The following is a 25,269-nucleotide window of genomic DNA, read 5'->3' as shown; positions in this document are numbered from 1 at the left end:
AAACACACTTCAGAATATTGACAGACCGGTTGCTTTGAACCTGAACTGTTTGAAGTTTGATGGACAGGCGATACCCCAGCAGAGGGATAAAAAGAACAGGTTCGCTAAGGCACGACACACACCACGAGATAATGAGACCCTGGAAGAGCGGTGTGTCCCCACAAGTTGGTTGGAGTTTGGAGGTCTGGTCGCAGGAACCGACCGTAGACGCACAGGGTGAAAAGGTACGATCGGCAGGAACCTGGTGTGTGTGTCCACCCTTGCCTGGGTGCCGAGTTCACCGTGGAAAAACGGTTGTATCCGGAATGGAGGGGTCACAGTTGGTGACCACAGAAGACATAAAAGGGTTCGCCTGAAAGCTAACTGCGAAGAACATCAAAGGTCTGCTGAATCAGATTTGAATATCTCTATCTCTCTCTCTCTCCCCAACGGCACAACAGCGATTACTGCAAACTGTATTAAGCTGAACTGAACTCTGCATCACTTGAGACTGATCATTTTACCCCTAGACTGCGATAGAGCTTGGTTGATTCCTATTACACTAGTTCTGTGTACATGTGTGTTTTATCATTGCTAACCTGTTGCATTTATATCCTTACGATTAGAGTACTGTGTTACTTATTTCTTTAATAAAACTTTATTAGCTTCTGTTAAACCAGACTCCAACTAAGTGGTCCATTTCTGCTAGTTTGGCAACCCAGTTACGGGGTACGTAACACTCCATACCAGGTTGTGATGCACCCTAGACGAATGCTTTCTATGGTGCATCTATAAAAATTAGTGAGGGTTTTAGGGGACAGGCGAAATTTCTTCAGTTTTCTCAGGAAGTAAAGGCGCTGGTGGGCCTACTTGGCAGTGGACTCTGCTTGGTTGGACCAAGTCAGGTCATTTGTGATATTGACTCCGAGGAACTTAAAGCTTTTGACCTGTTCCACTTGCACACCACCGATGTAAATTGGGTTGTGCGGTCCGCTACTCCTCCTGAAGTCAACAACCAATTCCTTTGTCTTGCTGACGTTGAGGGATAGGTTATTGTCTTCGCACCATGCCACCGGGTTCTTAATTTCCTCTCTGTACTCAAACTCATCATTGCCCGAGATACGGCCTACAATTGTGTCATCAGCAAACTTATATATTGAGTTTGATGGAAACTTGGCTACACAATCATGGGTGTACAGTGAGTACAGTAGGGGGCTGAGTACACAGCCTTGTGGGGCACCAGTGCTCAGAGTGATTGTAGAGGAGAGCTTGTCCCCTATTTTCGCAGCCTGGGTCCTATCTGTGAGGAAGTTGAAGATCCAGCTGCAGATCTGACTGCTAAGGCCCAGGTTCTGGAGCTTAGGAATCAGTTTATTTGGAATGATGGTATTAAAGGCAGAGCTGTAGTCGATGAAAAGGAGCCTTACGTATGCGTCTTTATTCTCCAGGTGTTCTAAGGAGGAATGTAGGGCTAGAGAGATGGTATCTGCCGTTGACCTGTTGCTCCGGTAGGTGAATTGCAAAGTGTCGAGGTTGACCAGTGGGCTGTGGTTGATGTGTGTCATAACCAATCGCTGGAAGCACTTCATAGCAATTGATGTCAGAGCCACAGGTCGATAGTCATTCAGGCATGCCACCTTGCTCTTCTTCGGCACTGGGATTATTGTTGGCTTCTTAAAACACGAGGGGATCTTAGACTGAAGCAAGGAGCAGTTGAAGATGGTCAGCAAACACTCCAGCTAGCTCGCTTGCACAGGCCCAGAGAACCCAACCCGGGATGCTATCTGGGCCCGTCGCCTTCCTTGGATTTATCTTCAGGAAGGCTCTTCTAACGTCCTCGGTGATGATGAATCTCGATGCCACCAGGTCTGGTACATCCAGAGGGAGCGGGACGCTCCTCTTCCGTTCGTATCTTGCATAGAATACATTAAGTTCATCAGGAAGAGAAGCGCCACAGTTATTGATATTCCCAGCCTTTTCTTTGCACCCAGTGATCTCACTTAGACCCTGCCATAGTCTACTGGCATCCCTCTGGTTAGCCTGGGCTTCCAACTTGGCTCAATATTGCTTCTTGGTGTCCTTAATGGCTTTCCGGAGTTCACGCCTGAATTCCGTGTAGCGACTGGTATCCCTGGACCTAAAAGCTGCAGCTCTAGCCTTTAAAAGGGACTTGACCTCATAATTCATCCAAGGTTTCCGGTTAGGGAATACCCAGATCATCTTGCGAGACACACAGTCCTCTGTGCACTTCTAAATGAAGTCCGTGACAGCTGAGGCATACTCATCGAGGTTAGCTGCCGAGTCCTTGAATACTAACCAGTCCACCAATTCAAAGCAATCACGGAGGACCTCATCCGTTTCCTCCGTCCAACACGACACTACTTTTGACACCGTGGCCTCCTGCTTCAATTTCTGTTTGTAAGCCGGCCTGATGGTCCGATTTTCCGAAGTGAGGTCATGGGACAGAATGGTAGGCATCCTTGACTGCTGTGTAGCAGTGGTCAAGTATATTCGGGCCTCTAGTGGGGCAGGAGACATGTTGGTATAACTTTGGCAGCGCCTTTCTGAGGTTGGCCTGGTTAAAGTCCCCGAATGTAATGAGCAAGGCCTCCGGATACCTGGTCTCAAGTTCACTGCTGTTGGCATACAGTATGTTCAAAGCACACTCCACGTCCGCCTGGGGGAGAATGTAGACCGCTGTCAGTATGACCGAGGTGAATTCCCGTGGCAGATAGTAGGGACGACACTTCACCGACAGGTGTTCCAGGTCCGGGCTGCAGGAGCTTGTCAGTGCCACTGTGTCCGAGCACCACCCAGTGTTGATCAGTAGGCAGACACCACCTCCCCTCGTCTTGCCTGAAGACGCCGTGCGGTCCATCCGATGGATCGAAAATCCCTCCGGTCAGATGGCACATTCGGAGATGGCAGGGGAGAGCCAGGCCTCACCAACCATGCTCGATCCAGTGACTTTACAAGAGTTGTCCAAATACTTCTACTGACTTGCTCCTTCCCCAGGGTACAGTCCTATCCTGTTCGCCTTGAGTATTCCAGTTGAATCTACTTCCAGTGGTGTTTTGACTCCCAGGAAATCTTCACCACAGTGGTTGTGTACAGCATGATGTTCTCTTAAGACATTGACTGTTGGGTCCTCAGGTGTCTGTTGAGGATGATCTGGGATCCACACATCCTGGTGCAGTAAGTAGTGACTGTGGTTAGCGGTTGGGTCTTTTGGTTGTTCAGTCTTTCCTTTCACCACTGCCATTGCTGCTGCTGTCCATGGTACAACGGAAGTCATTCTCATGTAGTACAGCTCCCTCTGGAACAGATTTCCTCCAGGTGTATCTGTGGAGTGCCATGTCTTCCAAGATTTCAGATGTGATGTTGAATTTCTTCAGCTTGATTTTGCTGTATCCTTGAAGCATCTCCTTGTTCAAATGGGAGTGGAGGATCTATTTGGAGGTATGAGTTAGGCATCCAGATGTCATGATCTATCCATTGGAGTTGGCGTTGCTTTATCATGGTGGAGATGCTGTTCATGTTGGCCTCCCCCAGTACATTGGTGTTAGCGTGTCTGTCCTCCCAGCTGATCCTCAAAATCTTCCAGGGCATTCAGGTGCCTACCGTAGATGGTCCACTGAGTAATGTAGAAAGGATGACTGCTCTATAGACCAAATTTTTGTTTGTTGCAGTCTTCAAAAACTCATCCTTATTCTTGCATAGGCTCCAGTAGCACTACTTAGGCGATCAACCCATCTAACCTGTACGGGCCCATTACTCTGCCTAGACCCATTGATCTGCCCCTCGGTCATAGCCTTCCATGTCCTTCTTATCCAAATGTCTGTTAATTGTTGCCATCAAACCCACATCTAACACTGGCAGCTCATTCTATACTAGCACCGCCCTCTGAGTGAAGAAGATCCCCCTCAGGCTCCCCTAAAAATTTTCACGTTTCACCCTTAAACCTCTAGTTTTAGTCTCACCCAACTCAGTGAAAATGTCCTGTTTCTATTTACCCTATCTATGCCACTCATAATTTTGCGTACCCTTTCAAATCTCCCTTCCTTCTCCTTGCTGCAAAGAATAAAGTCCTAATCTATTTAACCTTTCCCTATGACTCAAGAAATAGAGACAGATTAGCTAAATTTGTCACGTGTATTGATTCCAAGTCCTGCTTCTGTCTGTCAGGAGTTTGTACATTCTCCCTGTAACCACATGGGTTTCCTCTGAGTGCTCCAGTTTACTTTTCACACTCCAGAGACATACTGGTTTGTAGGCTACCTAGTCATATGGGGATAATTGGGTGGTGCGAGCTCGTTGGGCCAGAAAACCCCGTTAGCACGCTGCTTCAATCAATAAATTCATGAATCTATCCTCAATTATCTGATCTATGAACAATCAGGGAGGTCAAGAGTATGGGGTCTTGCACAGGATAGATCAAGGACAAATCAGCCATGATCATATTGAATGTCAGGGAAGTGGCTGATTCCTGTTTCTGTTTGATTATTATCTTGTTTCATTACCTATCTGCATAGCTCATTCCAGACCACAACAGCTCAGTGAAAAAAAAACTCTCCTTGTCTCCCCGTCTCCCCTCCGATTTTTCTGCCACTGACTCTCCACTGTTACAACCGAGTCCAGTCCCGGCACTGCAAGGACAGAAATAAGTAAAACACTGACATTAGACTGCCAATCATGGATACATGATTATAAAATATTATAAGTTACAAATTGAAGTATAAAAAAGTATGAAAAGAGCAAAATAGTAAGTTAGTTTTCATAGAGTATAGAACACTACAGGCCATTCGGCACTCAAGATTGTGCTAACCTTTTAACCTACTCTAAGATCGATCCAACCCTTTCCTCCTACATAACTCTCCATTTTTCTAGCATTCATATGCCAATCTTAAGTGTCTCTTAAATGTCTGCCTCCATCTTGGCAGGACATTTCATGCAGTCACCATTCTCTGTAAAATACTGACATCAGACATAGAAACATAGAACACCTACAGCACAATACAGGCCCTTTGGCCCACAATGCTGTGCCAAACATGTACTTACTTTAGAAATTACCTAAGGTTACCCATAGTCCTCTATTTTTCTAAGCTCCGTGTACCTATCCAGGAGTCTCTTAAGAGACCCTATTGTATCCACCTCCACCACCGCTGCCGGCAGCCCATTCCACACACTCACCACTCTCTGCATAAAAAACTTACCCCTGACATCTCCTCTGTACCTACTCCCCAGCACTTTAAAACGGTGCACTCTCGTGTTCGCCATTTCAGCCCTGGGAAAAAGCCTCTGACTATCCACACAATCAAAGCTTCTCATCATCGTATACACCTCTATCAGGTCACCTCTCATCCTCTGTTGCTCCAAGGAGAAAAGGCCAAGTTCACTCAACCTATTCTCATAAGGCATGCTCCCCAATCCAGGCAACATCCTTGTAAATCTTCTCTGCACCCTTTCTATAGTTTCCACATCCTTCCTGTAGTGAGGTGGCAGGAACTAAGCACAGTACTCCAAGTGGGGTCTGACCAGGGTCCTATATAGCTGCAACATTACCTCTTGGCTCTTGAACTCAATCCCATGATTGATGAAGACCAATACACCATATGCCTTCTTAACCACAGAGTCAACCTATGCAGCTGCTTTGAGTGTCTTGTGGATTCAGACCCCAAGATCCCTCTGATCCTCCGCACTGCCAAGAGTCTTACCATTAATGCTATATTCTGTCATCATATTTGACCTACCAAAATGAATCACCTCAGACTTATCTGAGTTGAACTCCATCTGCCACTTCTCAGCCCAGTTTTGCATCCTATCAATGTCCCGCTGTAACCTCTGACAGCCCTCCACACTATCCACAACACCCTCAACCTTTGTGTCATCAGCAAATTTACTAACCCATCCCTCCACTTCCTCATCCAGGTCATTTACAAAAATCATGAAGAGTAAGGGCCCCAATACAGATCCCTGAGGCACACCACTGGTCACCGACCTCCATGCAGAATATGACCCGTCTACAACCACTCTTTGCCTTCTGTAAGCAAGCCAATTCTGGATCCACAAAGCAATGTCCCCTTGGATCCCATGCCTCCTTTCTTTCTCAATAAACCTTGCATGGAGTACCTTATCAAATGTCTTGCTGTAATCCATATACACTACATGTACTGCTCTACCTTCATCAACATGTTTAGTCATATCCAGAAAAAATTCAATTAGGCTGGTGAGGAGCGACCTGCCTTTGACAAAACCATGCTGACTATTCCTAATCATAATATGCCTCTCCAAATGTTCATAGATCCTGCCTCTCAGGATCTTTTCTATTAACTTACCAACCACTTAAGTAAGAATTCCCCCTATACTTCAGTCCAATCACCTTAAAATTATGCCCACTTGTATTAACCATTTCTACCCTGGGTAGAAGTCTCTGGCTCTCTTCTCGATACATTTTTTGGATCACCAAACCTCATTCAGTCTATCAAAACCCTTCAGAATTTTGAACTTTTCTATCAAATTCTAAACAGTAACTGGATTCAAGAACAGCAAGATAGCAGCTAAAATGCTTGCAGTCAGAGATGAGTGTGGTAAACTCTGTGTGTTTGCATGTTGGTTAACAGAGTGAAAAACCAGTCTGCAGGTGTTGAGTTGTCAAAAATCTGTTAAAATCTTTTTTAATCCTATATAATTCAAATCTATTTGAGAGAAATAAGCAAGAAAAGTTAATATTTTCATGTTTTTTGGTTGTTTTCTGTTATTTTGTGTAGTTTCGGACTTGTCCGGCTGTCAGAATTGACTTTCAGCCAGGTCTCTAAGTAAACTGTCCAGAAAATCAAATACAGCTACTCGACCATATTAGCTAATCATTAAACGAGTTTTCTCCCCTTCACCATCAGACCAAGCTTTATATTTTAAATTTTAGGCAGAGAACAATGGGAGAAATCAGCTTGTTAATAGCTACCAGTCTTCTGGGAGTCATTAGCTGCAGTCCCCATGAAGGTAAGACACTTTCATATCTTAAAAAAGAAGTTTTAAAAAACCTCCAGGTTTCACAGCTTGTTAGTTCAAAGTCATTTCTCTTTATCTGTCGTATATCCATTTTCATCAACTATTTCCCAAATTCCCCTTCTCCTCTCTAAATCTCACCCGTAATTGATTCCCTGAACCTCCTGCCCCTGAGCTAGGAGGATGTGGATTCAAATCCCCTCCAGAATTCTCACAAACATTCTAGGCCTTCAGTTGAGAACAGTAGCAAGGTAGTGCAATTCTGTTGGAGATGCATTCTCTCAGATAAACTTTCAAACTAAGACCCTCCTCTGCACTCTCAGATAGTGTGACAAATCCATTGCATTGTTTTGAACAACATCTGGGTTATTTCCTTGATGTTTTAGAACATTTTTATAGCCAGGGACTTTTTCCCAGGGAGGAAGTGGCTAATACAAGAGGGCATAAATTTAAGATGATTTGACAGAAGTACAGGGAGGATGTCAGAGGTCTGTATTTTACACAGAGTGGTGGCTACATGGAATGTCCTGCCAAGGATGGCGGTGGAGGCAGATACGTTAGAGACATTTAAAATACACTTAGGCATATAGATGATAGAAAAATGGAGGGTTAAGTAGGAGGGAAGGGTTAGATTGGTATTAGAGGAGGTTGAAAGGTCAGCACAACATCATGGGCTGAAAGGCCTGTATTTTGCTGCAGTGTTCTATGTTCTAACAGGGAATAGAAGAGTACAGCATAAAAACAGGCCCTTCAGCCCACAATGTTGTACTGGCCCAATTAATTAGTAATCAAATGCCCAACTAACCCAATCCCTTCTGCATATGGTCCTCACACCTGATTTCTCTCAACATTTATGTACCTTTCTAAGAGCCACTTAAATGCTTCCTTCAAGAAAACAGCCCGGGAGCGGGGCCTTCAGTCCACAATGTTGTGCTAAACTAGTTAAGCTGGTAATTAAAGGCCTAACTAATCTAAGCACAATGCGGATGCTGGAAATCTAGAGCGATACACACAAAATGCTGGGGAACTCAGCAGGTCAGGCAGCATCTATGGAGAGGAATAAACAGTTGACGTTTCAGGCTGAAACCCTTCATCAGGACTGAAAAGGAAGTGGGAAGTTGCCAGAATAAGGTGATGGAGGGAGGGAAATGTGTACAAGCTAGAAGGTGAGACCAGGTGAGGGGGAAGGTGGGTGGGTGGGACAGGAGTAAGAAGCTGGGAGGTAATAGGTAGAAGAGGTAAAAAGAATTGAAGATGGAAGAATCTGATAGGATATGAGAGTGGACCAAGGGAGAAAGTAAAGGGGGCAGGGAACCTGAAGCAGGTGGTGGGCAGGTATGGAGAAGAGAAAGGATGAGAGGGGAACCAGAATAGGGAATGGGAAAAGAGAGAACAGAGAAGTGGGGGAGAAATTACCAGAAATTAGAGAGATCAATGTTCATAATAGATATTTTTATAAACACTTGCAGCCTCTAGTGATATGGGGCACAGGGACCAGGTCCAGGGACAATGACAAATGTTTTGTTCTGCAAGTAGCTTTTGAATGGATGGAGAGGTGGGCTGGAACATGGAACAGTACAGCACAGGAATAGTCTGTTCACCCCTCAAAATCTGCACCAAAAATGATGTCAAATTCTACTAAAAAGCCTTCTGCCTGTGCATGATTTATCTCCCTCCATTCGCTGCGTACTCAACCCTTGCCCGCGCTCCCTCTTAAATGTCTCGCATCCCATTCGAGACACCCACCACTCCCTGTGTAACAAGCAAAATGCCTCACACATTCTGACTGTTTGCATCATCATCTGGTATGGACAGGATCACAAGAGGCTGCAGAGGGTGTAAAGGTTTGAGGAAGATTCTAGTCAGGGTCAACCCATGTAAAGCTGGGGGGCCTGACAACATACCTGGATGTGCTGAGAGACAGTGCAGCCTAGCTAGCAGATGGATGCCTTGGACACCTCTCTGAAACAGCTCCCCATCCTTACAGGCTTCAAGTCCGCTACCATCCTCTCAGTGCCCAAGAAGCTGACAGTAACCTGCCTTAATGACTACTGTCCAGTGGCACTGACCTCAATCATAATGAAGCAGCTGGTCATGAACTGGATTAAATCCTGCTTTCCTTTCTTCTTCAATCTTTTTTATTGAGTTTCAAATTGATAAATATAACAATGATAATGATACAAAGAAATCAGGATTACATTAATAGTGGTTAACGTATACAGACACAGACTCCAAGTAACATATTTAATTTAAACCTCCCAATCTCTTAATAACTGAACATGAAAAAGATTCAAAAAAAAAGTTTTTACCCCCAACACTTAAAAAAAAACACAAAACAAAAACTGGGCTGCCAGATTTCATTGGTTAAGATCATTATTTGTCATTAACTCTGCTCCTCTATACACAAACAAAAAGTTATTAAAAAGGATTCGGAAAAAGTCAACTTACATCATATGAAAATGTTGAATAAATGGCCTCCAAGTTTCTTCAAATTTAACCGAAGGATCAGTGGTACCACTCCTAATTTTTTCAAATTTAAACATGTTATAGTTTGGGAAAACCATTGAAATGTAGTAGGGGGATTAGAATCTTCCCATTTAAGTAAAATGGAAATAGCAGAACTGGTTGAAACTTTCTTTGATAGAGCTTGGACATCACCAGTTTATTAGCCAAATGAATACAAACATTGAGAAACAGCAAATTTATTAGACATCTGAGCTTGAACTTTGATCCTCAAGAAATTGATATGCTTCATCCATGGATTTAAACCACTTATGCAATTTATCAGGCAGAACAACCCTTAGGCAAGCTGCAAATAGCAGAGCTGGTCAGAAATTTCTTTGATACAACTCGGACATCAGCGGTTTAAGAAGTGATCTCTCTTGCATTAGCTCAGGACTGTAGTCTTCAACCAGATGAAACTTGAGATCTCCATACATAATTACCCCTTTCCGATGAACAATTCGAATCAAGTGCTCCTTAGTATGCACATAATGAAATTGGAGTATCACAGGTCGGGGTTTCAACTCCTGAGGGGGTTTAACTCTTAAAGACCGGTGGGCACGATCGAGTATAGGGGAAGAAGAAAAAACATCAGAACTGAACACCTCCATTAAAAATTGAGAAAAAAATTTAGTAAGGTCGCCGCTCTCAACGTCTTCACTGAGTCCTATTATTCGCAAATTCTGTCTCCGACTACGACTCTCCAAGTCAATAGTCTTGACTTTATACTGTTCCAGTGTTTGAGCGGTCGAAGTTAATTTCTTTTCCAATAGATCCAGTCTGCGATCTCTCTGTCTCCCAGCTTCAACAAGTTCGGAAATTTGTTGTTGTTTTTCGCTCTCCCGCCTAAGTACTGCCAATCTACCTTCGATCTCCTTCAACAATACTTCCAAAGTAATAAATCTTTTATCGAATTTATCATCCAGGAGCTTCGAGATAGCCTCCAAAGTAAGTTGAGACTGTTTAGGCTGTTCTTTCTTTCCAATTCCATTATCGGCTTCCTTGCCTTCAGCTAATGCATTTTTTCCTCTGGTAGTCATTTCCATCGATTAAAAATCAAAATTCAAGCATATAGAAGTGTTATAAACACTTCAATATAGATAGTAAAAGGGTGGTAAGAAGATTGAAAAATGAATGGAGCAAAGCCAAAATGCCACCTACTCCATCTAGCGTCCCAAGAGAGTCCCCAAACCCTGCTTTCCCACTACATTGAAGATTTACCAGTTTGTATATCACCCAAATCAGTCCACTGATTTGACAACAAATTTCATGACATATGCTGGTGATATTAAACCTGATTCTGATGATACAATAGCCTCTGCACTCTTCTAAGTCCTTCCCCAGCTGGAAGAGGAAAATGGTGTCTTCTACATCAGAATGCTCTTCATCAACTTCAGCTCAGCATTCAAGACAAGCAGTCCCCAGAAGCCGGTGGGTAAACTGTCCTTGTTGGGTCTCAACACTTCCCTCTGCAAATAGATCTTGGATTTTTTGATGGAGAGGCCTCAGGCAGTCCATGTAGACACACTGAGCACCGGCTCCCCTCCTGTTCACTCTGCTGACACGTCACTGTGTGTTAGATCCAGCTCTCTAACCATATCAGTAAGTTCACTGAAATCCTGACCTTCAACAATGACAACGAGACGGCATGCTGAGAGGAGGTAGAGTGGCTGGTAAAATGGTGCAAACACAACAGCTTGTTTCTCAATGTAGACCGCACTAAAGGGATGATAGTGGATTTCGGGACGGTGTAAGCTGACTACTCCCTACTGCACATCAATGGTTCCTCCATGGAGATCACCAAGTTTCTGAGAGTGTGCATTATGAATGATCTCACCTGATCTCTCAACACCACCTCCGGTTCCTGTGGAGACTGAGGTGAGTGAAGCTCCCCACTCCCATTCATAAGTGTGACTCTCCGTTGGTCAGGGTCAACCATGGATGTTATGTCCTAGCTACGTTGTTGGTGCAGTGCCATCTGTTGCTGCAGAGACCAATGTCAGAGTGCAGTCTCAGTTGCAATGGTCACATCTAGAAGTGTTCTCAGCTCTGCAGGTGATGCAGCGCTCCTTTCTATGTCTTCTGCCACTTTCAGGAATTGTCCCTCACCTAACTTGAGGTGCTGTCTCAGGGTGTTTCTCACCTAGTGTGGTCAGCTGCAAGTTCCTCCCAGGACTCAATGTTGATGACCAGCGCCTTCACGTTCTGCTTGCACACATCCTCGTAGTGCATTTGCGGGCAGCTAGTGGTTCTCTTGCCTCAAGCCGGCTCACCACAGAGACGGTCATTTGGGATACAGCCATCCTGCGTGTGGCAGACATGGCCCAGCCAGCACAGCCTACCCTGCCTGAGCAGGGTGTTCACACTCGCGAAGCCAGCACGAGGGAGAACCTCAGCACATCCAGCTTGTAGTTATCAATGGTAATGACTGGCGGTGCCTCCATACCTTGGCCCAAGACGTTTGTCTTTACAGGCTGATAGTCTGGCCAAGTTACTTGCAGGCCTGGGAGAAACAATCCATCGGGCTCTGGGGGGTCTGTGAAATGTGGGTTGTGAATGCTGCATCTCCAGCAGACAGCATATCTGTGATCATAGTGCTGCACACTTTGGATTTGGCCCTTTGGTGGGTGAGGTGAGAGAGCCAGCCATGTGATCGAGTGTGGGGGCAGATCCCCTCTGTTACAGTGACAGATGTGTGTCTCAGGAGACGGGCAAAGGAAATCCTGAAACACGTTGGGGCAAAAAGACGGACTTGCTTAACATCATTGCTCATGTCAAGGAGCTCTGAAGAGCTGCCGTTGTACTGTACTGCACAATCCCCTTCTTTGTGCTGTGGAAGGATTCGATCATGCTCTGTCATCTTGGTGGGCAGCCCATCTTAGAGAGGGTCTGAGTGAGCCCGTCTCTGCTGACCAAGTCCAATGTCTTGGTGAGATCACATTTAACCAGAGCACCATCAAGCATGTCTTGACCACCTGTATCACCGTCTGGTATGAGAATTTCAAGGCATCTTTCCGCAAGACCCTGCAACAGATTCTGAGGGCTGCTGAGAAAATTATTGGAATCTCTCTTCTCCCCCCCCCCCCCACCCACCTATCCAGGGCACATACCAGAAACACTGCATTCACAGAGACCTCAGCTTTGTCAAGGTCCTCTCTCATCCATCCCACAATCTCTTTGATCTCCTATCGTCAGGCAGAAGGTACCTCAGTATAAGAAAACGGCCTGTTCGGCTGGGTAACAGCTTCTTCCCTCAAACTGTGAGACTTCTGAACACGCTGCTACCAGCCAGTACCTGTAATTTATGACAGCGGCAGTAACTGTTGTATACTTAACAAAATGTGGTCTATGCGCTTTATGCAAACTTGTACATCTACACAAGATTTTTAAGTTATCGGTTCATTATTGTATGTACTCTATGACTGCATGTTCTGTGTTGTGCGCCCTGGTCCCAGAGGAACACTGTTTCATGTGTCTGATTGAACGACCATAAACTTCAACTTCACTCAACCCACCCATTACAGGCATAACCCGCCCCACCATCAAAGGCATCTTCAAGAGGTGTTGACTCAAGAAGGCGGGATCCATCACTAACCTGGGGCATGTGTCTTCTCATTGCTACCATCAGGGAGGAGATATAGGAGCCAGAAGACACACTCAACATTTTAAGACCAGCTTCTTCCTCTCTGCCATCATGTCTATGAACAATCTATGAATAATGCCTTGTTATTCCTATTTATTTTGCACTGCCCTGCTGTCACGGAACAGCGAACTTCACATTGTATTCAGTCAGTGAATATAAACCCAGTTCCAATTCCTTCAACTTCATCCTCTCACCTTAACTGCATATCCTGTAGAATATTTAGAAGTTCTAACAAAGCCTTTATTACTGTCCATCTCTCTGTTTTAGTCAGTAATTTCTGAAAACTAAACTGTAAAAGAAAGAAAAAAACAAATTCAACTGGTTTCTGATCCATAAGTAATTCCAATAGGGAATTCCAGGCCTCTGGTTCAGAAACAATTCCCCTCCAGAATTCCAGAAGGAGCCTGTTCCAGATTTCCAGACGTAAAGAATTCTAGACATCTGATCCATAAACAATTCCCTTCAGGAATTCCAGGAGGAGTCTGTTTACAACTGAATGTTTTTTTGTTTTCAACAGTCCCCGAGTCCTGTGGGTTCCAGAGGTAATAACGTCCTCGATAGTTCGAGGTGCTGACACCCTCACTGTATCTCACCCAATGTGCACAGACGTAAAGAAGTCAGTTCCTTCCACAGCAGTTACCCCACCTCAGAATCAGAATCAGCTTTATTATCACTGGTATATTTCATGAAATGCATTGCAATACATTATAATAAAAAAATAAATTATAATTAGAAGTATATATAAAAATTAAATCAAATAAGTAATGCAAAAACAAAGGGGAAAATAGTGAGGTGGTGTTCATGGGTTCAATGTCCATTCGGAAATGTGATGGAGAGGAAAAAGCTGTTCCTGAAACATTGAGCATGTGTCTTCAGGCTCCTGTACCTCCTCCCTGATGGTAGCGATGAAAAGAGGCACTTTCTGGGTGATGACAGCCCTTAATGATGGACGCTGCCTTTTGGAGGCATCACCTTTTGAAGGTGTCCTGGATGCTGGGGAGGCCAATGTCCATAATGGAGCTGGCTGAATTTACAACCTTCTACAGCTTTTTCTGATCCTGTGCAGTGGCCCCTCCATACCAGACGGTGATACAACCCATTAGAAAGTGCTCCACGATATATCTGTATAAATTTGCAGGAGTCTTTGGTGACAAATCAATTCTCCTCAAACTCCAAATGAAATATAGGTGCAGTCATCCTTTTTTTGTAATTGTATTGACATGTTAGGTCCAGAATACATCTTCAGAGACACAAACATGAGAGAATCTGTAGATGCTGAAAATCCAAGGGGTGCACACAAAATGCTGGAGGAACTCAGCAGGTCAGGCAGCATCTATGGAAAAGAGTAAACAGTCGACGTTTCGGGCTGAGACCCTTCATCCGCTAATGAAGGTCTCAGCTTGAAACATTGAATATTTACTCTTTTCCATAGACATTGCTTGGCCTGCTGAGTTCCTACAAAAATTTGTGTATGTTGCTTTAATCTTCAGAGATGTTGACTCCCAGGAACTTGAAACTTCTCACCTTTTCCACTACCATCTCAAGGCACACAGCCCCTGAAGAAGTTTCAGAATGGCACGGGGAGAGCAAGGGCAAAAGGTGGACGGACTACCCTGGGTTAAAGATCCTGACTGTCCACATTATCAATCCCTCCCATAGTGTATACACATCTGTCAGGATTTTTCAGAAGGCGTTTGATAAGGTGCCACACATGAGGCTGCTTAACAAGATAAATCGAATGGTTCTACAGGAAAGATACCGGCATGGATAGCAGAATGACTGAGAGGCAGGAGGCAATGAATGGGAATAAGAAGCACTGCCAGTGACTAGTGGTGGTCCTCAGGGGTCAGTATTGAGACCGCTGCTTTTCACATTGTTTGTCAATGATTTGGATAGTGGCTTTGTGACAAAGTCTGTGGATGATACAAAGATTTGTGCAGGGGTACTTAGTGCTGAGGAAGCAATGCGATTGCAGCAGGACAGAGAAATTGGAAGAATGGGCAAAAAAAGTGACAGATGGAATACAGTATTGGGAAAAGTATGATAATGCGTTTTAGGCACCAGTGACCCCTGTTTCCATCCAGGGGGTCAGTGTGGACATGGTGGAGGATTACAAATACTTGGGGATACAAATTGACAATAAACTGGACTGGCCAAAGAACACTGAGGCTGTCTACAAGAAGGGTCAGAGCCATCTCTATTTCCTGAGGAGACTGAGGTCCTTTAACATATGCCGGACAATGCTGAAGATGTTCTACGAGTCTGTGGTGGCCAGTGCGATCATGTTTGCTGTTGTGTGCTGGGACAGCAGGCTGAGGGTAGCAGACACCAACAGAATCAACAAACTCATTCGTAAGGCCAGTGATGTTGTGGGGATGGAACTGGACTCTCTGATGGTGGTGTCTGAAAAGAGGATGCTGTCCAAGTTGCATGCCATCTTGGACAATGTCTCCCATCCACTACATAATGTACTGGTTGGGCACAGGAGTACATTCAGCCAGAGACTCATTCCACTGAGAAGCAACACAGAGCGTCATAGGAAGTCATTCCTGCCTGTGGCCATCAAACTTTACAACTCCTCCCTTGGAGGGTCAGACACCCTGAGTCAATAGGCTGGTCCTGGACATTTCCATCTGGCATAATTTACATATTATTATTTATGGTTTTATATTGCTATATTTATACTCTATTCTTGGTTGGTGCAGCTGTAAGGAAACCCAATTTCCCTCGGGATCAATAAAGTATGTCTGTCTATCTATCTATAAAAGGAACAATAGAGCAGACTATTATCTAAATGGGGAGAAGTCTCAAACATCAGAGGTGCAGAAGGACTTAGCAAGACTCCCGGAAGGCTAATTTACAGGTTGAGTCTGTGGTAAAAAAGGCAAATGCAATGGTTGCATTTATTTCAAAGGGAAATAGAATATAAAAGCAAGGAGATAATGCTGAGCCTTTATAAGACACTAGTCAGGCTGCACTTGAAGTATTGTCAATGGTTTTGGGACCCATATCTCAGAAAGGATGTGTTATTGTAGGGAGTCCAGAGGAGGTTCACGAGGTTGATTCCAGAAATTAAGGGTTCAAGATCTGAGCAGTATCTGGCAGCTTTGGGCCTGTACTCACTGGAATTTAGAAAAATGCAGGGGGTGGGGTATCTCTTTGAAACCTCCTGAATGTTGAAAGGAATAGATAAAGTGGATGTGGAGAGGATGTTTTCTATAGCGGGGGTATCCAGACTAAGGGAACAGCCTCAAAACTGAGCGGTGACCTTTTAGAACAGAGGCATAGAGGAACTTTTTTAGCCAGAGAGTACTGAATCTGTGAAATGCTGTGCCACAGACTGCAGTGGAGGCCAAGTCTATGTGTATATTTAAGGCGGAAGTTGATTGTTTCCTGATCGGTGTGGGCATCAAAGGATATGGCGAGATGGCAGATGAATAGGGTTGAGTGGGATCTGGGATCAACCATGATGGAATGGTGGAGCAGACTCAATGGGCTGAAAGGTTTAATTCTGCTCCTGTGTCTTATGGTCTAATTTGACAGCTTGATGGAAACTCTCGGCAGAGTCGATACTCTCTTCTACTTATTTACTGTATTTCTTTTCAATTCAGTTTTCCTTCAAAACAAAGAGGCAAGCAACATTTTACGAAGGCAGAGACGGGAATATCAAGTTTTTGAGGAATTTAAGGTGGGGAACCTCGAGAGAGAGTGCTACGAGGAAAAGTGTTCCTTCGAAGAAGCACGGGAAATATTTGAAAACAAGGAAGGCACGGTAAGCTTTCTTTACGGACCCAATGAGAATTACGTACGTATTGAGTAATTAACTTGCAAAGTGCAGCAGTGCCTAGAGTATTTTGGTGAACTCCATATAACCATATAGCCATATAACAATTACAGCACGGAAACAGGCCATCTCGGCCCTTCTAGTCTGTGCCGAATTCTTGCTCTCACCTAGTCCCACCGACCTGCACTCAGCCCATAACCCTCCATTCCTTTCCTGTCCATATACCTATTCAATTTAACTTTAAATGACAACATCGAACCTGCCTCAACCACTTCTGCTGGAAGCTCGTTCCACACAGTCACCACTCTCTGAGTAAAGAAGTTCCCCCTCATGTTACCCCTAAACTTTTGCCCTTTATCTCTCAACTCATGTCCCCTTGTTTGAATCTCCCCCACTCTCAATGAAAAAAGCCTATCCACGTCAACTCTATCAATCCCCCTCATAATTTTAAATACCTCTATCAAGTCCCCCTTCAACCTCCTACACTCCAAAACAAAAACCAAGATGAGCCCCTTTCCTTCCTGCCACGCAGAGATACAGACAGTCCTCCAACTCTACAACTAACTGCCTCCAGGCCTCCAGCTTCCAGTCTCTGGCCCCACCTTGCAGACGTATTTCAGGTCACAACCGATCACCCAGGTACTCTAATATTGGTGCTCAACTTATGTACTCGCCCTTCAGACATTGAACTTCGGGCTTTGGTTTGAACACCAGACTCACACAGACGTCTGACCCCTGGGCGTCAGCGGCCCATATGAGGGTTCGATTTCCTGCTTGGTCTCCTCCTAGAAGCTGGTGATGCAGTCTGTACCGTTAAACGCACACTGTCCATGTAATTCCCTCCTGTCTCCTCATGCCCTGATCTTCTCTCCTTGCTCCAACCATTGCTCCTCTGCACACTTGAACTCTTTATCAGCTCCTCTTCATTGTTGCATTGTCCCTGGCACATCACACCTGACTCTTTCAACCTGTCTCATAATCTTCCTGCTGGTAGCTGCTTCAATCCCAGGAAAGATAGAATACTCTTGGGAATCATAACCTCTTCAAGTCAAGTCAAGTCACTTTTTATTGTCATTTTGACCGTAACTGCTGGTACAATACACAGTAAAAACGACACAACGTTTTTCAGGACCATGGTGCTACATGAACAATACAAAAACTACACTGAACTACGTAAAACAACACAAAACTACACTAGACTACAGACCTCCCCAGGACTGCATAAAGTGCACAAAACAGTGCAGGCATTACAATAAATAATAAACAAGACAATAGGCACAGTAGAGGGCAGAAGGTTGGCGTCAGTCCAGGCTCTAGGTATTGAGGAGTCTGATGGCTTGGGGGAAGAAACTGTTACATAGTCTGGTCGTGAGAGTCCGAATACTTCGGTGCCTTTTGCCAGATGGCAGGAGGGAGAAGAGTTCATATGAGGGGTGCGTGGTGTCCTTCATAATGCTGTTAGCTTTACGGATGCAGCGTATGGTGTAAATGTCTCTAATGGTGGGAAGAGAAACCCCGATGATCTTCTCAGCTGACCTCACTATCCGCTGCAGGGTCTTGCAATCCGAGATGGTAATTTCTGAACCAGGCAGTGATGCAGCTGCTCAGGATGCTCTCAATACAACCTCTATAGAATGTAGTCTTTGTTGTGCTGGCAGTACACAAAACAATGGGGATGGCATAGTGGCATAGCGGCATGGCAGTTAATGCAATGATCTACAGTGCCAGCAGTCACCATTTGGGGTTCAATTCCCTCTGCTGTCTGTATGGGATTTGTACGTGCTCCCTGTGATTGCATGAGTTTCCACTGGCTGCTCCAGTCTCCTCCATCATTCCAAAGGCGTAGAGGTTATGGGCATTGAATGTGTGGAGACACTTGCAGGCTGCCCCCAGCATAATCCTTGCTGATTTAATTAGACATAAACGATGCATTTCACTGCATAGTTTGATGTTTTGCTGTTCATGTAACAAATAAAGCCAATCTTTATCGTAACATACCGAGAGGCACCCGAGTCAGTTCTGATAACACTGGACAACAAATAAGCAAAGATCTGAAGGGAAGATGTTTAAACAGGAATGCAGAAAATGAATCTTTAGTGATATGTTGTACTTCATGGTTTTGTACGCTTGAAGCATGCTGTCAACCAGCTGCACGTAGTTTGGTGCTCTGTAGTTGCCAAGAAAATTTTCTTCAACATCCTTGAGTGTTTTCTATGTGATTTTCTCCGGTCCCACTAGAAATTCTTCAAATTGCCTGTCATTGATAACCTGTTTGATTTGTGGACCAACAAAAATGTCTTCCTTAATTTTGGCATCAGTTATTAAGACTTGAATTATAAATTGAAATAACAAATATAGGCAATTTTACAAACTGGTTTGTGATAGAAAAATTTAATGGTGACTTTCATGATCAGCAGCCCAAAATCCGTACGATACACCCGAAATCCGTATGATACACCCAAAATCCGTATGATACACCCAAAATCCGTATGATACACCCAAAATCCATATGATACGCCCAAAAGTATTCAGGAAGCAGGTTCTTTGTTGTCCTGTGCAATTAACACTCAGAGAGCCATGACTTTCAGAGCTATGCCTGAATGTCCTAAAGTTTGTTTCTCACCAGCATGATTGTGATTGGCCAAAAGGGCTCCTTCAAGAAAACGTTGAACAGAGAATAGTATAGGACTGGAACAGATCCTTCGGCCTGCACTATTTTGCTGAACTTACTAGGATAGAACATAGAACGTACAGCACAGGAACAGGCCATTTGGCTCACAGTGTTGTGCTGAACCAGCTAAAAAGCAAATCAAAAACACTCAACCATCAATCCCTCCTACCTTCACCATGTCCATAGCCTTCCACCTTCCTTACACCATGTGCCTATCTAAACATTTCTTAAAACCTATCTCTAACCTATCTGCCTCTACCGCCATACCAGGCAACACATTCCATGACTCACCGAGTAAAAAAAACTTACCCCTCATGACCCCCTTGAACCTATCCCCTCTCACCTTCAATGCATGCCCTCTGGCGTTAGACATTTCAACCCTGGGAAACAGATGCTCTCTGTCCATCCTATCTATGTCTCTTATCATCTTGGAAACCTCTATCACATCTCCCCTCAGTGTCTGACACGCCAGAGAAAACAAGCTGGAAATACAGTCCTTCAGCTGAGTAATTTATCCATAGTTTTTTCTGATTCTACATTCACATAGTGATCATTTTATTAGGTCCAGGAGGTATCTCATAAAGTGGCCACTGGGTGTAAGTTCATGCTCTTCTGCTGCTGTAGCCCATCACCTCAAAGTTTCCCACCCTGCACCCATAACCCTTTCTCCCATCTGCAACCCTCCTCCTTTTCTTGGGCACCCTCCTCAGGTTCTCTGCCTATTCTAGAACTTTTCATCTGTAATTGCTGACGAGCCATCAACCATCTTGATTTCGGCACTCCCCTCTTGTCCTTGAACCTTACTCCCTCTGAAGGTACTGCCCTCTACTCTCTCCACACCAATCCCAACCTCACCATCAAACCCCCAGACAAAGGGGATGGTGCTTCGGTGTGGTGGGCTGATCTCGACCTTGCTGAGGCCAGGTGGCAGCTCTTAGACAGCTCCTCTTACCTACCACTTGAAGAGGACGCCACTCTGACAGTCTGTCTCCGACATTATCACTGACCTCATCAACTCTGGAGAACTCCCATCCACTGCCTCCAAGTTCATAGTTCCGTTACCCCACATTGCTCGTTTCTACTCTCTACCCAAGATCCACAAGCCTGACTCTCTGGGTAGGCTCATTGTCTCAGCCTGCTCCTGCCCCACTGAATACATGTCCTCATACGCAAATCCATTCTATTTCCTTTGGCTCAGTCACTTTCCACCTGCATCTGTAACTCTTCACATCTTCTTGGTCTCCTTGGAAACTTTAGATAGATAGATAGATATACTTTATTGATCCCGAGGGAAATTGGGTTTTGTTACAGCCAGACCAACCAAGAATAGAGCATAAATATAGCAATACAAAAACCACAAACAATCATACAACAAAATGCAAACTCTGCTATACTCAAACCACCCCATCTGGCGCCAACCATCATTCCACAGAGAAAGTCACTTAGATTACATTTGTTTCTTATTATGATGTTTAGTTTGAACAAAACTGAAGTTTTTGACTATGTCTGCATACTTCTATGCATTGAGTTGCTGCCACATGATTGGCTGATTGGATATTTGTATTAACAAGCAGCTATACAGGTGTACCTAATAAAGTGGCCACTGAGTGTAGATGCATAATTAATTTTCTTTTTTTATTTCTTACAGATTGAATTTTGGAACCAATATGTAGGTAAGTTTTAACTTAATCACGTCTTAATTAAACATGTACTGGTTTGTATTTATATTATCCTGTCCTAATATTAAAGTTCGATATGAGATGAATCGGTTTATTATTGTCACATAGAACATAGAATAGTACAGCACAGTACAGGCCCTTCGGCCCATATTTTTGTGCCGACCCTCAATCCCTGCCTCCCATATAACCCCCCACCTTAAATTCCTCCATATACCTTGTCTAGTAGTCTCTTAAATGGACTGAGGTACAAAGCATGCCATCCTTACAGGTCATTTCATCACATCAGCTCATTGAGATAGTACAAGGCAAAACAGTAATAAGCTGCAGAATAAGGTACAACATTTACAGAGAAGGTGCAATGCCGGTAGACAGTAAGATGAAAACCATAACCTTGTGTCCTATGAGCATAGGGTAAATGAGCTAAGGCTTTGATCTTTGGAGTGAAGGAGGATGGGAGATGATTTAATAGAGGAGAGTAAAGTGGACAGCCAGAGACCTTTTCCCAGTGGAAATGGCTGATATCAGATGCCAGCTTCTAACTTCACTCAGAGAGTGGTGAGAGTATGGAATGAGCTGCCAGTGCAAATGGTGGATGAGGGTTCGATTTCAACCTTTAAGAGACATTTGGATAGGTATGTGGATGGGAGGGCTGTGGCCCAGGTGCAGTCTGATGGGACTAGGCAGATTATAGTTCAGCATGGCCTAGATGGGCTGCAGGGATTAATAGTTCAGCATGGCCTAGACGGGCTGCAGGACCTGTTTCTGTGCTGTAGTGTTCTGCGATTTTATGACTTTGTGCAATAGCATAATTTTGAAGTGATTGGAGGAAAGGATACTAGGGATGTCAGGAGTAGGGTTTTCACACACAGAGTGGTGGGTTGTGGAATACACTGATGGGGTTGGTGGTAGAGGCAGATAATATTGGGGCATTTATGAAATTCTTTCATGGGCAAATGGATGATAGAAAAATGCAGGGCTATGTAGGAGGGAAGAGTTAGATTGATCAAGGAGTAAGCTGAAAGGTCAGCACAACTTTCTGGGCAGAAGGGTCTGTACTGTTCAATGTTCAATAAGGAGGTAGATTATGAGTATGAGTCCATTTTATTTAGAAATCAGAATCTGCTGTTTTGCCTCATCAGATGTCTGGTGGCTTCTGCCAGTGGCTCGTATCTTCAAACCCTCACTCCCAACTCTGGAGAAAAGTGGGAGGTGTTCAGCCAGTAGTGGTTTCCCACCTAGAGCAGAAAAGTCAGGGAGATGTCAATCCTATCAATCCTCAGTCATTCGTGATCTGTGCTGTTTGCGGTCTCAGGATCTACTAATGCATCTCATTCTTCAACATGATTGAAAAGTGTCCTTGCAGACATACCTCCTGTACCTAATAAAATGGCCACTGACTGGTTGTTTGTGATCTCCTGCTGCTGTAGCCCACCCACTTCAAGGTTCAACGTGTTGTGTGTTCACAGGTGCTCTTCTGTACACCACTGTTGTAATGCGTGGTTATGTCGCCTTCCCGTCAGCTTGAACCTGTCTGGCCTTTGTCCTCCAACCTCTCTAACAAGGCGTTTTCATCCACAGAACTGCCACTCTCTGGACAATCCTTGTTTTTTTTTTGCACCGTTCTCTATAAACTCTCGAGACTGTTGTGCACAAAAATCTCAGGGGATCAGCAGTTTCTGAGATACTCAAATTGACCGGCAACAACAGCCGTTCCACGGTCAAGGGCACTTAGATCACATTTCTTCTCCATTCTGATGTTTGATCTGAACAATAACTTAATTCCTTGACCATATCTGCATGCTTTTATGCATTGAGTTGCTGCCACATGATTGGTTGATTAGATATTTGCATTAACAAGCAGGTGTCTAAGTGTACCTAATAAAGTAGCCATTGAGTGTAGTTGCAAACAACAGGAATTCTGCAGATGCTGGAAATTCAAGCAAAACTCAATAAAAGTCGCTGGTGAACGCAGCAGGCCAGGCAGCACCTCTTCCTAGAGATGCTGCCTGACCTGCTGCGTTCACCAGCAACTTTTATTGAGTGTAGTTGTATGTCTGTCAGGAAGTCCATCTCCTTTCATTGTAAATCCCACCCAGCATGTTGCTGTACCTTTGTAGGTTCTGTAGGTTGCAGAAATTGGTGATCTTGAATGGTTTCTACCTTATTAAGATTAAGCTGCTTCATTTTCAGATGGAAACCAATGTGAGTCCAATCCTTGCCTAAACCAAGCTAAATGCAAAGATGGGATTTCTTCCTATTACTGCTTGTGCCCACCAGGTTTCGAAGGGATGAACTGTGAGAGAGGTAAAGAGAGCTATCTCGCCTTTTGCACATTGGTTGTTTGCTCATCCTGATAGTTGTGGCCTTTTATTGATTCTTCTCTGTTTCTTGGACTTTATGAGTGTGCCCACAAGGAAACGAATCTCAGGGTTGCATATGGTGACATGTACATTGATAATGCATTTACTTTGAACTTTGAAAGAGCACAATTGGTCATTGATTTAGTGCTGCCACATGTGGATGGCACATGTTAGATTAGACAGTATAATTATAATTTTCTTTGCAGTGACGTATACGTACTTTGACAATAAACTTTGAACTTTGAGTTTAACCATTTATGCTGCTCGTATTTTTGTATAACTGCTATAACTGTTTCATATGTTTCCTTGTGGTCACAGTATGTATATGCACTTGTTCAATGTGTCCCCTTGTAGTAACAGTTCTTCGTCTGATTCTGGAAGCTTCTCTTGATATAGCATTATTTGAATAGGGACTATATGATTGGTCAATTTTTACCTACAAATTTGAATGAAATTTTTCTTTTCTATGGTATAAGAAGGCCACCATCTTCTTTTTAGTGTTTTTCCATTCTTTGTTCTTCACTACTAGACTCCTGTCCATCTCCAACTCTCTTTGTTCTATTAACACTTAATAAAACGACCGTGAAGCAACAAGTTTTTTGCTTCTTCCTTGACTTCCGAAAGAACTTTGCTTCAACACCATCTGAATCCAACACATGGTAGTGTAGTGGTTAGAATAATTGCTTTATAACAGGGGTCCCCAACCTTTTTTGCCCCGCGGACCGGTTTCATATTGACAATATTCTTGCGGACAGGCCGACCCGGGGGTGGGGAGGGTGGGTTACGGTTGCCAACGGACAAGAGTAGCAGTCAAATATGTTGTGTTTACCCTGAGTAAGACTACAGACACCATGAAGCATTGCGCAGGCACCAGTGTGCATGCGTGACTTGCGCGTGCGTGTACGTGCCGATTTTTTTTCTACAAATCATTTTTGGTGATTCTGTTCGGGGGGGGTGTTGTTAATCATGACTGGAATATAGGTGATAAGTGGTTAAAACACACAATTTCGTTTCTAAAAGGGTTATCTAACAAATTTAATATCATACACACAGCGCATATTTTCCTCGCATGAATATAGTGATAAGTCAATTATCAGGGGAGGACAGGGGAGCTTGAAGTAAATGTTGAGCGAACTTCCAGTAGAGGTGGTAGAGGCAGGTTCGATATTATCACAATGAAAAATTGGATAGGTATATGGACAGGAGAGGAATGGAGGGTTATGGGCCGAGTGCAGGTCGGTGGGACGAGGTGAGAGTTGCGTTCAGCACGGACTAGAAGGGCTGAGATCACCTGTTTCCGTGCTGTAATTGCTATATAGTTATATAAGTCAATAACATCATAACATTTTAAGTAACATTTGGATATTAAACACACAGCACATATTTTCCCCGTATGAACATATAAAATCATTGCAACACACCAATATCGCTGAATCAGTGGGAGCCCTGGGCTTGTTTCCCTGCAACAAGACGGTCCTATCGAGGGGTGATGGGAGACAGCGATACTCGAATGGGGTTCCTTATGTCCAGTCTATTCCGCAGTTTAGTTTTCGTTGCATTCATTGCAGAGAAATGTTGGAAGTGGAAGCAACGTTTTCAGCGCTTTCGTGGCTATCTCAGGATATTCAGCCTTGACTTTGATCCGG

At 44.1% G+C, this 25,269-nt stretch overlaps 1 protein-coding gene across 1 annotated transcript in view; it reads left to right on the top strand.

Annotated features, from left to right (window-relative positions):
- The first annotated feature begins 6,869 nt into the window (after positions 1–6,869).
- The window catches only part of LOC140204605 (coagulation factor IX-like), a 38,783-nt gene continuing 20,383 nt past the window's right edge, over positions 6,870–25,269 (top strand). The window contains exons 1-4 of the mRNA XM_072271329.1: positions 6,870–6,978; positions 16,741–16,901; positions 21,233–21,257; positions 23,454–23,567. Coding sequence (XP_072127430.1) covers positions 6,912–6,978; positions 16,741–16,901; positions 21,233–21,257; positions 23,454–23,567 — 367 coding nt within the window. The 5' untranslated portion in view covers positions 6,870–6,911. The remainder of the gene's footprint in view (positions 6,979–16,740; positions 16,902–21,232; positions 21,258–23,453; positions 23,568–25,269) is intronic.

This window comes from Mobula birostris, chromosome 10 (assembly GCF_030028105.1).
Source record: "Mobula birostris isolate sMobBir1 chromosome 10, sMobBir1.hap1, whole genome shotgun sequence".
Lineage (NCBI taxonomy): Eukaryota > Metazoa > Chordata > Chondrichthyes > Myliobatiformes > Myliobatidae > Mobula > Mobula birostris.
The sequence above is the reverse complement of the archived record's forward strand: the minus strand, read 5'-3'. Positions and strand labels throughout refer to the sequence as shown.